A 13,238-nucleotide genomic window follows, 5' to 3' on the forward strand; every position below is an offset into this window, starting at 1 on the left:
TCAGCACTGACCCTCCGACAGCGCCCACTCCCTAGCACTGACCCTCCGACAGTGCGGTGCTCCCTCAGCACTGACCCTCCGACAGTGCGGCACTCCCTCAGCACTGACCCTCCGACAATGCGGTGCTCCCTCAGCACTGACCCTCCGACAGTGCAGCGCTCCCTCAGCACTGACCCTCCGACAGTGCCCACTCCCTCAGCACTGACCCTCCGACAGCGCCCACTCCCTAGCACTGACCCTCCGACAGTGCCCGCTCCCTCAGCACTGACCCTCCGACAGCGCCCACTCCCTCAGCACTGACCCTCCGACAGTGCCCGCTCCCTCAGCACTGACCCTCCGACAGCGCCCACTCCCTCAGCACTGACCCTCCGACAGTGCAGCGCTCCCTCAGCACTGACCCTCCCACAGTGCCCGCTCCCTCAGCACTGACCCTCCGACAGTGCCCGCTCCCTCAGTATAAATAGGGTCTCCCTCTGTCCAGACATACCTTTTTGGTGGCCGTTAGCTGCTGTTTGTCTGTTTTCTTTTTCCTGCCTGAGGGAAAATGGGACTGAAATTAAGCAGCGCTCACTCTGTGCAGTGATGAGCTCGTGGTAACCTACTCCCTTGTCCGACGCAGTGGACCTGCTCTCTCCCGCTGTTCCTGACCCCTACTGTCTGCTCTGTCAAGTTCTTGTCCCTCGGCACCATCCACAGGACTTGACATAGAATCCCCATCCCCTACCTCACAGCACATCAGCTCACCCATCCCTCCACACACACAGACCCAGGCCCACCACCAGATCCTGAACCATCCCCATGTTCACACTCACCCCCTCCAGCCCCTACATCCCTCACTATCTCTGTAAGCCCATACACCCCCTCCCTATCTCTGTAACCCCCTCCAGCCCCTACACCCCCTCCCTATCTCTGTAACCTCCTCCAGCCCCTACACCCCCTCCCTATCTCTGTCACCCACTCAGCCCCATTCATCCCACCCTCTCACACCCCCTCCCTCACTCCTATACCCTGTCCGACACAGCCACTCTGTCACTCACGCACCCCATCCCTCACTCATGCACCCCCTCGCCCTTGCTCACACTCGCTCTTCCTCACATTCTCGCACCCTCCTACCCTCCCTCTGTCCCTCCACCCCACTCTGGGGTGGAACAAACTCACGGGGATTTGGGACATACTCTGACGTCGGATCAAGCAGACGATGAGGATGAGGATGAGGGCGCTGCCGACCACACATGCCAACACAATGCCAACAATGGCACCCACACTCAGGCTACCTGCGAGTGAAATAAAGACTGACTTTAGAGAGCTGGGTGTGCACACGCGCGCGCGCACACACACACACACACACACACACACACACGCACGCACGCACGCACGCGCACGCACGCACACACGCGCACACACACACACACACACGCACGCACGCACACACACGCACGCACGCACACACACGCACACACACACACACACACACACACACACGTATGCACACATACACACAAGTGCCCTCCTGCCCCAGTTACCATCATACCCACAGTGCCATTCACCTGGTGCCCCTGCTGTGACCACACTGCCCTGAGGAACAGCGAGCTATTCAGCTGCAGTTTGCCTGCAACATCTGTGCCCTCACCCCTCCCCCCCAGTCACTGTCATTAACCTCCCTCCCACCCCCCTCATTGCCCATGCCCTCTGGGGTCCGATCGGCTTCGTTACCCCAGACACCAGTTGACCATCACACCCCAGTTTCATGGCATTTATGAAAGTCGTGTCCAATGGGAACCATGTGACTGTTGAGGAAACATCAGCAAACACGGTCACCTCCATGTGACTCCTTACTCACTGCAATGGAGGGGTGGGTGGGGGGATAGTGACGATCCCAGGGCATCAACCCAGGCGCCAGTCAGATACGCCCACACCCTCACAAACTCTCCAAATCAGCAGGTTCACACTCTCTCCCTCACTCCCTCCCCCACAGTGCTCTCCTTTCCCCCGCTCACGCTCTCCTCCCCGCCTCACCCTCACACTACCCCGCCCAAGCATTCCCCCTCCCTCCCCCTCACGCATTCCCCCTCCCTCCCCGCCACGCATTCCCCCTCTCCCTCCCTCCCCCTCACGCATTCCCCCTCTCCCTCCCTCCCCCTCACGCAATCAACCCTCTCCCTCCCTCCCCCTCACGCATTCCCCCTCTCCCTCCCTCCCCCCCCACGCATTCCACCCTCTCCCTCCCTCCCCCTCACGCATTCCACCCTCTCTCTCCCTCCCCCTCACGCATTACCCCTCCCACCCCCCCACGCATTCCACCCTCTCCCTCCCTCCCCCTCACGCATTCCCCCTCCCTCCCCCTCACGCATTCCACCCTCTCCCTCCCTCCCCCTCACGCATTCCCCCTCCCTCCCCCTCACGCATTCCCCCTCCCTCCCCCTCCATCCCTCTCACACATTCCCCCCTCTCCCTCCCTCCCCCACACGCATTCCCCCCTCTCCCCCCCACACATTCCACCCTCTCCCTCCCTCCCACTCATGCATTCCACCCTCTCCCTCCCTCCCCCTCATGCATTCCACCCTCTCCCTCCCTCCCCCTCACGCATTCCACCCTCTCCCTCCCTCCCCCTCACGCATTCCCCCCCTCTCCCTCCCTCCCCCTCACGCATTCCCCCCTCCCTCCCTCCCCCTCACGCATTCCCCCCCTCCCTCCCTCCCCCCCACGCATTCCACCCTCTCCTTCCCTCCCCCCCACGCATTCCCCCTCTCCTCCCTCCCCCCCACGCATTCCCCCCCTCTCCCTCCCTTTCCCCACGCATTCTCCCTCCCTCTCTCTCCCTCACGCATTCCCCCCCTACCCCGCACGCATTCCACCCTCTCCCTCCCTCCCCCTCACGCATTCCCCCCTCTCCCTCCCTCCCCCTCACGCATTCCCTCCTCTCCCTCCCTCCCCCTCACGCATTCCCCCCTCTCCCTCCCTCCCCCCCACGCATTCCACCCTCTCCTTCCCTCCCCCCCACGCATTCCACCCTCTCCTTCCCTCCCCCGACGCATTCCCCCCCTCTCCCGCCCTCCCCCCCACGCATTCCCCCTCTCCCTCTCCCTCCCTCCCCCCTCACGCATTCCCCCCTCTCCCTCCCCCTCACGCATTCCCCCCCTCCCTTCCCCCCCTCTCCCTCCCTCCCCCGACGCATTCCACCTTCTCTCTCCCTCCCCCTCATGCATTCCACCCTCTCCCTCCCTCCCCCTCACACATTCAAACCGTCTCCATCCCTCCCCCTCACGCATTCCCCCCCCGCACGCATTCCACCCTCTCCCTCCCTCCCCCTCACGCATTCCTCCCCTCCCTCCCTCCCCCTCACGCATTCCCCCCTCACGCATTCCTCCCCTCCCTCCCTCCCCCTCATGCATTCCCCCCCCGACGCATTCCACCCTCTCCCTCCCTCCCCCTCACGCATTCCCCCCTCTCCCTCCCACCCCCTCACGCATTCCCCACTCACGCATTCCTCCTCTCCCTCCCTCCCCCTCACGCATTCAACCCTCTCCCTCCCTCCCCCTCACGCATTCCCCCCCTACCCCGCACGCATTCCACCCTCTACCTCCCTCCCCCTCACGCATTCCCCCCTCTCCCTCTCTCCCCCTCACGCATTCAACCCTCTCCATCCCTCCCCCTCACGCATTCCCCCCCTCCCCCGCACGCATTCCACCCTCTCCCTCCCTGCCCCTCATGCATTCCCCCTCTCCCTCCCTCCCCCCCACGCATTCCACCCTCTCCTTCCCTCCCCCTCACGCATTCCTCCCCTGCATTCCCCCCTCTCCCTCCCTCCCCCGACGCATTCCCCTGTCTCCCTCCGTCCCCCTCACGCATTCCCCCTCCCTCCCCCCCACGCATTCCCCCTCTCCCTCCCTCCCCCTCACGCATTCCCCCCCTGCATTCCCCCCTCTCCCTCCCCCTCACGCATTCCCCCCCTGCATTCCGCCCTCTCCCTCCCTCCCCCTCACGCATTACCCCTCCCTCCCTTCCGCTCACGCATTACCCCTCCCTCCCCCTCACGCATTCCCCCTCTCCCTCCCTCCCCCGCTACGCATTCACCCCTCTCCCTCCCTCCCCATCACGCATTCCACCCTCTCTCTCCCTCCCCCTCACGCATTACATCCCCCTCCCCCTCACGCATTCCCCCTCTCCCTCCCTCCCCCGCTACGCATTCACCCCTCTCCCTCCCTCCCCCTCACGCATTCCCCCTCCCTCCCCCTCACGCATTCCACCCTCTCCCTCCCTCCCCCTCACGCATTCCCCCTCCCTCCCCCTCACGCATTCCCCCTCCCTCCCCCTCCATCCCTCTCACACATTCCCCCCCTCTCCCCTCCCTCCCCCACACGCATTCCCCCCTCTCCCCCCCACACATTCCACCCTCTCCCTCCCTCCCACTCATGCATTCCACCCTCTCCCTCCCTCCCCCTCACGCATTCCACCCTCTCCCTCCCTCCCCCTCACGCATTCCACCCTCTCCCTCCCTCCCCCTCACGCATTCCCCCCTCTCCCTCCCTCCCCCTCACGCATTCCCCCCTCCCTCCCTCCCCCTCACGCATTCCCCCCTCTCCCTCCCCCCCCCCCACGCATTCCACCCTCTCCTTCCCTCCCCCCCACGCATTCCCCCTCTCCCTCCCTCCCCCCCACGCATTCCCCCCCTCTCCCTCCCTTTCCCCACGCATTCTCCCTCCCTCTCTCTCCCTCACGCATTCCCCCCCTACCCCGCACGCATTCCCCCCCTCTCCCTCCCTCCCCCTCACGCATTCCCCCCTCTCCCTCCCTCCCCCTCACGCATTCCCTCCTCTCCCTCCCTCCCCCTCACGCATTCCCCCCTCTCCCTCCCTCCCCCCCACGCATTCCACCCTCTCCTTCCCTCCCCCCCACGCATTCCACCCTCTCCTTCCCTCCCCCGACGCATTCCCCCCTCTCCCGCCCTCCCCCCCACGCATTCCCCCTCTCCCTGTCCCTCCCTCCCCCTCACGCATTCCCCCCTCTCCCTCCCCCCTCACGCATTCCCCCCCTCCCTTCCCCCCCTCTCCCTCCCTCCCCCGACGCATTCCACCTTCTCTCTCCCTCCCCCTCATGCATTCCACCCTCTCCCTCCCTCCCCCTCACACATTCAACCGTCTCCATCCCACCCCCTCACGCATTCCCCCCCCGCACGCATTCCACCCTCTCCCTCCCTCCCCCTCACGCATTCCTCCCCTCCCTCCCTCCCCCTCACGCATTCCCCCCTCACGCATTCCTCCCCTCCCTCCCTCCCCCTCACGCATTCCCCCCCCGACGCATTCCACCCTCTCCCTCCCTCCCCCTCACGCATTCCCCCCCTCTCCCTCCCTCCCCCTCACGCATTCCCCCCTCACGCATTCCTCCTCTCCCTCCCTCCCCCTCACGCATTCAACCCTCTCCCTCCCTCCCCCTCACGCATTCAACCCTCTCCATCCCTCCCCCTCACGCATTCCCCCCCTCCCCCGCACGCATTCCACCCTCTCCCTCCCTGCCCCTCATGCATTCCCCCCTCTCCCTCCCTCCCCCCCACGCATTCCACCCTCTCCTTCCCTCCCCCTCACGCATTCCTCCCCTGCATTCCCCCCTCTCCCTCCCTCCCCCGACGCATTCCCCTGTCTCCCTCCCTCCCCCTCACGCATTCCCCCTCCCTCCCCCCCACGCATTCCCCCTCTCCCTCCCTCCCCCTCACGCATTACCCCTCCCTCCCTTCCGCTCACGCATTCCCCCTCTCCCTCCCTCCCCCTCACGCATTCCCCCTCTCCCTCCCTCCCCCGCTACGCATTCACCCCTCTCCCTCCCTCCCCATCACGCATTCCACCCTCTCTCTCCCTCCCCCTCACGCATTACCCCTCCCTCCCCCTCACGCATTCCCCCTCTCCCTCCCTCCCCCGCTACGCATTCACCCCTCTCCCTCCCTCCCCCTCACGCATTCCCCCTCCCTCCCCCTCACGCATTCCACCCTCTCTCTCCCTCCCCCTCACGCATTACCCCTCCCTCCCCCGCTACGCATTCACCCCTCTCCCTCCCTCCCCCTCACGCATTCCCCCTCCCTCCCCCTCACGCATTCCACCCTCTCCCTCCCTCCCCCTCACGCATTCCCCCTCCCTCCCCCTCACGCATTCCCCCTCCCTCCCCCTCCATCCCTCTCACACATTCCCCCCTCTCCCTCCCTCCCCCACACGCATTCCCCCCTCTCCCCCCCACACATTCCACCCTCTCCCTCCCTCCCACTCATGCATTCCACCCTCTCCCTCCCTCCCCCTCATGCATTCCACCCTCTCCCTCCCTCCCCCTCACGCATTCCACCCTCTCCCTCCCTCCCCCTCACGCATTCCCCCCTCTCCCTCCCTCCCCCTCGCGCATTCCCCCCCTCCCTCCCTCCCCCTCACGCATTCCCCCCTCTCCCTCCCTCCCCCCCACGCATTCCACCCTCTCCTTCCCTCCCCCCCACGCATTCCCCCTCTCCCTCCCTCCCCCCCACGCATTCCCCCCCTCTCCCTCCCTTTCCCCACGCATTCTCCCTCCCTCTCTCTCCCTCACGCATTCCCCCCCTACCCCGCACGCATTCCACCCCCTCCCTCCCTCCCCCTCACGCATTCCCCCCTCTCCCTCCCTCCCCCTCACGCATTCCCTCCTCTCCCTCCCTCCCCCTCACGCATTCCCTCCTCTCCCTCCCTCCCCCTCACGCATTCCCCCCTCTCCCTCCCTCCCCCCCACGCATTCCACCCTCTCCTTCCCTCCCCCGACGCATTCCCCCCTCTCCCGCCCTCCCCCCCACGCATTCCCCCTCTCCCTCTCCCTCCCTACCCCTCACACATTCCCCCCTCCCCCCTCACGCATTCCCCCCCTCCCTTCCCCCCCTCTCCCTCCCTCCCCCGACGCATTCCACCTTCTCTCTCCCTCCCCCTCATGCATTCCACCCTCTCCCTCCCTCCCCCTAACACATTCAACCGTCTCCATCCCTCCCCCTCACGCATTCCCCCCCCCGCACGCATTCCACCCTCTCCCTCCCTCCCCCTCACGCATTCCTCCCCTCCCTCCCTCCCCCTCACGCATTCCCCCCTCACGCATTCCTCCCCTCCCTCCCTCCCCCTCACGCATTCCCCCCCCCGACGCATTCCACCCTCTCCCTCCCTCCCCCTCACGCATTCCCCCCTCTCCCTCCCACCCCCTCACGCATTCCCCCCTCACGCATTCCTCCTCTCCCTCCCTCCCCCTCACGCATTCAACCCTCTCCCTCCCTCCCCCTCACGCATTCCCCCCCTACCCCGCACGCATTCCACCCTCTCCCTCCCTCCCCCTCACGCATTCCCCCCCTCTCCCTCTCTCCCCCTCACGCATTCAACCCTCTCCATCCCTCCCCCTCACGCATTCCCCCCCTCCCCCGCACGCATTCCACCCTCTCCCTCCCTGCCCCTCATGCATTCCCCCCTCTCCCTCCCTCCCCCCCACGCATTCCACCCCTCTCCTTCCCTCCCCCTCACGCATTCCTCCCCTGCATTCCCCCCTCTCCCTCCCTCCCCCGACGCATTCCCCTGTCTCCCTACATCCCCCTCACGCATTCCCCCCCTGCATTCCCCCCTCTCCCTCCCCCTCACGCATTCCCCCCCTGCATTCCCCCCTCTCCCTCCCTCCCCCTCACGCATTACCCCTCCCTCCCTTCCGCTCACGCATTACCCCTCCCTCCCCCTCACGCATTCCCCCTCTCCCTCCCTCCCCCGCTACGCATTCACCCCTCTCCCTCCCTCCCCATCACGCATTCCACCCTCTCTCTCCCTCCCCCTCACGCATTACCCCTCCCTCCCCCTCACGCATTCCCCCTCTCCCTCCCTCCCCCGCTACGCATTCACCCCTCTCCCTCCCTCCCCCTCACGCATTCCCCCTCCCTCCCCCTCACGCATTCCACCCTCTCTCTCCCTCCCCCTCATGCATTACCCCTCCCTCCCCCGCTACGCATTCACCCCTCTCCCTCCCTCCCCCTCACGCATTCCCCCTCCCTCCCCCTCACGCATTCCACCCCTCTCCCTCCCTCCCCCTCACGCATTCCCCCTCCCTCCCCCTCACGCATTCCCCCTCCCTCCCCCTCCATCCCTCTCACACATTCCCCCCTCTCCCTCCCTCCCCCACACGCATTCCCCCCTCTCCCCCCCCACACATTCCACCCTCTCCCTCCCTCCCACTTCCCACATCACATGCATTCCACCCTCTCCCTCCCTCCCACTCATGCATTCCACCCTCTCCCTCCCTCCCCCTCACGCATTCCACCCTCTCCCTCCCTCCCCCTCACGCATTCCACCCTCTCCCTCCCTCCCCCTCACGCATTCCCCCCTCTCCCTCCCTCCCCCTCACGCATTCCCCCCTCCCTCCCTCCCCCTCACGCATTCCCCCCTCTCCCTCCCTCCCCCCCACGCATTCCACCCTCTCCTTCCCTCCCCCCCACGCATTCCCCCTCTCCCTCCCTCCCCCCCACGCATTCCCCCCCTCTCCCTCCCTTTCCCCACGCATTCTCCCTCCCTCTCTCTCCCTCACGCATTCCCCCCCTACCCCGCACGCATTCCACCCTCTCCCTCCCTCCCCCTCACGCATTCCCCCCTCTCCCTCCCTCCCCCTCACGCATTCCCTCCTCTCCCTCCCTCCCCCTCATGCATTCCCCCCCTCTCCCTCCCTCCCCCCCCACGCATTCCACCCTCTCCTTCCCTCCCCCGACGCATTCCCCCCTCTCCCGCCCTCCCCCCCACGCATTCCCCCTCTCCCTCTCCCTCCCTCCCCCTCACGCATTCCCCCCTCTCCCTCCCCCCTCACGCATTCCCCCCCTCCCTTCCCCCCCTCTCCCTCCCTCCCCCGACGCATTCCACCTTCTCTCTCCCTCCCCGTCATGCATTCCACCCTCTCCCTCCCTCCCCCGCACGCATTCCACCCTCTCCCTCCCTCCCCCTCATGCATTCCCCCCCTCTCCCTCCCTCCCCCTCACACATTCCCCCTCTCGCTCCCTCCCTCCCCCTCACACATTCCCCTCTCCCTCCCTCCCCCCTCACACATTCCCCCCTCTCCCTCCCTCCCCCCTCACACATTCCCCTCTCCCTCCCTCCCCCCCTCACACATTCCCCCCCTCTCCCTCCCTCCCCCCTCACACATTCCCCCCTCTCCCTCCCTACCCCCCTCACACATTCCCCCCTCTCCCTCCCTACCCCCCTCACACATTCCCCCCTCTCCCTCCCTACCCCCCTCACACATTCAACCGTCTCCATCCCTCCCCCTCACTCATTTCCCCCCCTCCCTCCCCCCCCTCACACATTCCCCCCTCTCCCTCCCTCCCCCCCTCACACATTCCCCCCTCTCCCTCCCTCCCCCTCACTCATTTCCCCCCTCCCCCCTCCCCCTCACGCATTCCCCCCTCTCCCTCCCTCCCCCCCATGCATTCCTCTACTCCGTCCTACCCCCCCACCATGCTCTCTGACTCTCCCATGAGGGGGGTGGGGGTGGGGTATGAGATGGGAGTTGAGGTTGTCACTTACTGTTGACGGTGGCAGCAGCAGACTGGGTTGGCGATGCCTCTCCTAGTTGATTTCCTGTGACCGGGATCACTCTGAAGGAATACCCGGTGTCAGCCGGGAGCCTGGTGATGGTGGTGGAGCGTTGGGACATCGCTGCCTCCTGCAGGGTGCTCCAGGAACTGGAGGGGCTGACGGAGCGCTGTGTCCCAACACGTGATTGGATGAGGAAGGAAGTGACCACATCGGAGGGGCGGACACTCCAGGACAGAGAGACTGCTGTCCCATTGAGTCGTAGCACTGACAGCCCGAGGAGGCGGGGGGCTGGGGGAGAGAGCACCCAGGTCAGAGCCCAGACACTACCGCCATCTCCCCCCCCCGGCACCCCCATTCCTCCCTTCCACACTCCCTCCATTTTGCTTCATCCCTATCCTGTTCCCTCTGTCTCTCCATCTTCTCCCAATACGACTTTATCTAAACCACATCCAGCTGCCCCTCACTGCCATCCCTAGCCCCACCCCACCATCTTCCCCAAACACACCCCCACCCTCACATCACTCAGTCTTTCTCTCCCTCTCCCTCTCACCCCTCCCTCTTTACATCCCACTCACCATCCCACTCTCCCATCCTTCTCCCTCCATCTCTCTTGCCCCCTCTTTCCCATCCCACAGTCTGTTTCCCTATCCCACATTCCCTATCCCACTCCCTCCATCCCACTTCCCCCTCATCCACTCTCCTAATCCAACTCTCTTCCTATTCCCTCTCCCTCTCCCTCTATAGAATGCCCTATCCCATTACCCCCACACTCTATCCTGCTCACTCTCCCTGTCCCCTACTCCCTATCCCACTCCCTCTCAAAGCCTCCTCCTTTCCATCTCTCCTCCTCTCACTCACTGTCATCGCCCATTTTCTTTCCTCTCACACTCACAGAGGCTTTGGGGAGGTGTGGGTATAGGGGGTGAGGGGTGAGGATCCAGGGAGAGGCTGAGGCTGAGGGGGAGGGGGAGATCCTGTACCTACCGGTGAGTTCCATTGTGGGCCTGCTCTCTCCCAGCGGGTTCCTGCAGGAGCAGCTGTAGTTCCCGGGTGTCGTTCCTAATGGAGAAATCCCGGACGTGTAATTCCGAGTTATTGGCGGAGAACCCCACGTTCCCAGAGCTGGCCAGCTGAGCCCGGTCCCGGAACCAGCGAATGGAAGCGGCTGGATCCGATGTGACCTGGCATTTCAGAGTGACCATGGCTTTCCCCTGTGTCCCTTTTAATACCAGCCATGATGGGACGACCAACGGTGCCTCTGAGGGCCAGAGACAAGAGGAGGAAAAACATCAGTGCCCTCTTCAACTGGCATTGTCACCCTTCAGAGAGTCCAGGACCACACCCCTCCCCCCCACAACCGAGAGTCCAGGGGCCACCCCCGCCCCCACCTCCCTCAGAGAGAGTCTGGGATACTCCCTGCCGGAATGGGGAAGGTTAAGGGTGAGACTGAACGTGGCCGTTCAGAATTCCCCGGGAGACGGGGGTTTGGATCAAATCAATGAGGGAGACACAGTGTTCCCAGGGACAGGAGGGTGACATGGATTGGATGGAATTGAGAAAAGATGTGGTGGGAAGAGGAGGAGAAAGTGGGTTTTTTTCGAGCCAGGAAGTTGCCGTTGTGATCTGGGACTCTCTGGGATTCAACAGGAACTTTCAAAAAGTCTAGGTTTGTTTTCACTGGAGCTCGGGCATTAAATTAAGGAGCTTTCAGTTGTACAGGTGAGACCACATCTCCAACATCGTGCGCAGTTCGGGTCGCCTTGTTTCAGAAAGGACGTGAACACCGAGTGAACTGCCTCCAAAGTTGAAGTGAGTGGGCTGTGCTCTGAGGAAATGTTGGACAGGATGGGCCTGTTCTCACTGGAGTTTAGATCAGTGAGGGGTGACCTGTTTGAAGTGTACACAATGCTGAGTCCTTTGTCCAGGTGAATGGGGAAAGGGTGTTTCCCCTTTGTGGGTGGGTCTAGGACATGGGGGCTCGGAGTTAGGACCTTAAGGGCAGAGATAAAGTCATAGAGCTGTACAACAGGGAAACAGACCCTTCGGCCCGACTCGTTCATGTTGACCAGATATCCCACATTAATCTGGTCCCATTTGGCCCATATCCCTCTAAACCCTTCCTATCCATGTACCCATCCACATGCATTTTACATGCCCCCACCACTTCCTCTGGCAGCTCCTTCCATACGCGCCCCACCCTCTGTGTGAAAAAGTTGCCCCAGGGTCCCCTTTAAATCTTTCCCCTCTCACCTTAAACCTACGCCCTCCAGTTCTGGACCCTCCGCTCTAATCCTGGGACAAGACTTTGTCTATTTACCCTATCAATACCCCCCCATAATTTATAAACCTCTATAAGGTCACGCCTCAGCCTCCGATGCTCCGGGGAATATAGCCCCAGCTAATTCAGCTTCTCCCTGCAGCTCAAACCCTCCAACCCTGGCAACATCCTCGTAAATATTTTCTAAACCCTTTCAACATCCTTCCTGTAGCAGGGAGACCAGGATTGCACGCAGTATTCTAAAAGTGGCCCTAACCAATGCCCTGTACAGCTGCAACATGGCCCTCCCAACTCCCTATACTCAACGCACTGACCAATAAAGGCAAGCGTACCGAACACCACCTTCACTATTCTATCTACCTGCGACTCCACTTACAAGGAACTATGAACCTGCCTCCCCCCACCAAGGTCTCTTTGTTCAGCAACACTCCCCAGGACCTTACCCCTAAGTGTATAAGTCCTGCCCTGATGTGCCTTTCCAAAATGCAGCACCTCACATTTATCTGACTTATCTGCCATTCCTTGGCCCATTGACCCTGTTGTACGCTGAAGACACCTCCGCCAGTTCTGAGGGAGGGTCACCACACCCGAAATGTTAACTCATGATCTCTTCCCTTCACAGATGTTGCCAGACCTGCTGAGCTTTTCCAGCAACTTCTGTTTTTGTAACCCCCTTCGCTGTCCGTCACACCTCCAACTTTTGCGTCATCTGCAAATTTCCTAGTAGCTTCAGGCTGAGCCAAAGGGGTGTGTGGAGACTGAAGGGGTTTTATATACATTACCTGGCTGCAGTAGGCAGATCTTAGTTGCTGCTGGGTGCTGACATAAACAGGTAACATTGGTCTGGTGCAGACCTTCCGGAGATCCCTCATCCTGGACAAGATGAGACGGAGCTGTCAGATTCCGGGAGAGGCCCAGCCACTGGATCTGTGCGAAGGGGAAGCCCCCAGGCCACTTGCAGGAGAACCGTAGCTTTGCCCCACTGTCGATGGACACCATGGCACACCTCGGCTCCCCCTCAGGCAGCTCTGTCCGGGGACACTGCAGCTGTTAGAAAGTTGCTCCAGCTCCTCCCAGGCTCACACACAGGCCACTTAGCCCCTCAAAACCATGTCGGAATCCCTGCTACACACTCTCAGGGTCCCCCAGAACACCCCACCCCCTCATCTTCTCCCCAGCCCCTCCCCTCCCTCTGCTCCCCCCAAGATCTGACCTCGACTACCGCTGACTCTCCCTCCGCACGCCCGTCCCACTAACCCTAACCCCCGCTACTCTCTCACTCTCTCCATCATGTAGTTATTTCCCTCACTTAACACATTCACATGATGCCCCCTCCCCCCCATTCCCTGTTGGAGCGAGTCCCACATTCCACCCCATTCCCCATGGGAGCGAGTCCCACATTCCCCCCCATT

The 13,238-nt window shown here is 63.3% G+C and overlaps 1 protein-coding gene across 2 annotated transcripts in view; it reads right to left on the minus strand.

The window, feature by feature from the left end:
- Nucleotides 1-494: 494 nt before the first annotated feature.
- Nucleotides 495-13,238, minus strand: part of LOC125448468 (V-set and immunoglobulin domain-containing protein 10-like) — a 32,584-nt gene continuing 19,840 nt past the window's right edge. Inside the window, exons 5-8 of one of the 2 annotated variants that reach the window (XM_059643933.1) lie at nt 12,609-12,854; nt 10,533-10,806; nt 9,537-9,836; nt 495-534 (exon numbers count right to left, since the gene is read on the minus strand). In XM_059643933.1, coding sequence (XP_059499916.1) covers nt 9,626-9,836; nt 10,533-10,806; nt 12,609-12,854 — 731 coding nt within the window. In that variant the 3' untranslated portion in view covers nt 495-534; nt 9,537-9,625. Of the gene's footprint in view, nt 535-1,175; nt 1,275-9,536; nt 9,837-10,532; nt 10,807-12,608; nt 12,855-13,238 lie in introns of those variants that run through there. The other variant, XM_059643932.1, reaches the window with a different exon arrangement.

The sequence above is a fragment of the Stegostoma tigrinum genome, unplaced genomic scaffold (genome assembly GCF_030684315.1).
Source record: "Stegostoma tigrinum isolate sSteTig4 unplaced genomic scaffold, sSteTig4.hap1 scaffold_340, whole genome shotgun sequence".
NCBI classification, from domain to species: Eukaryota; Metazoa; Chordata; class Chondrichthyes; order Orectolobiformes; family Stegostomatidae; genus Stegostoma; species Stegostoma tigrinum.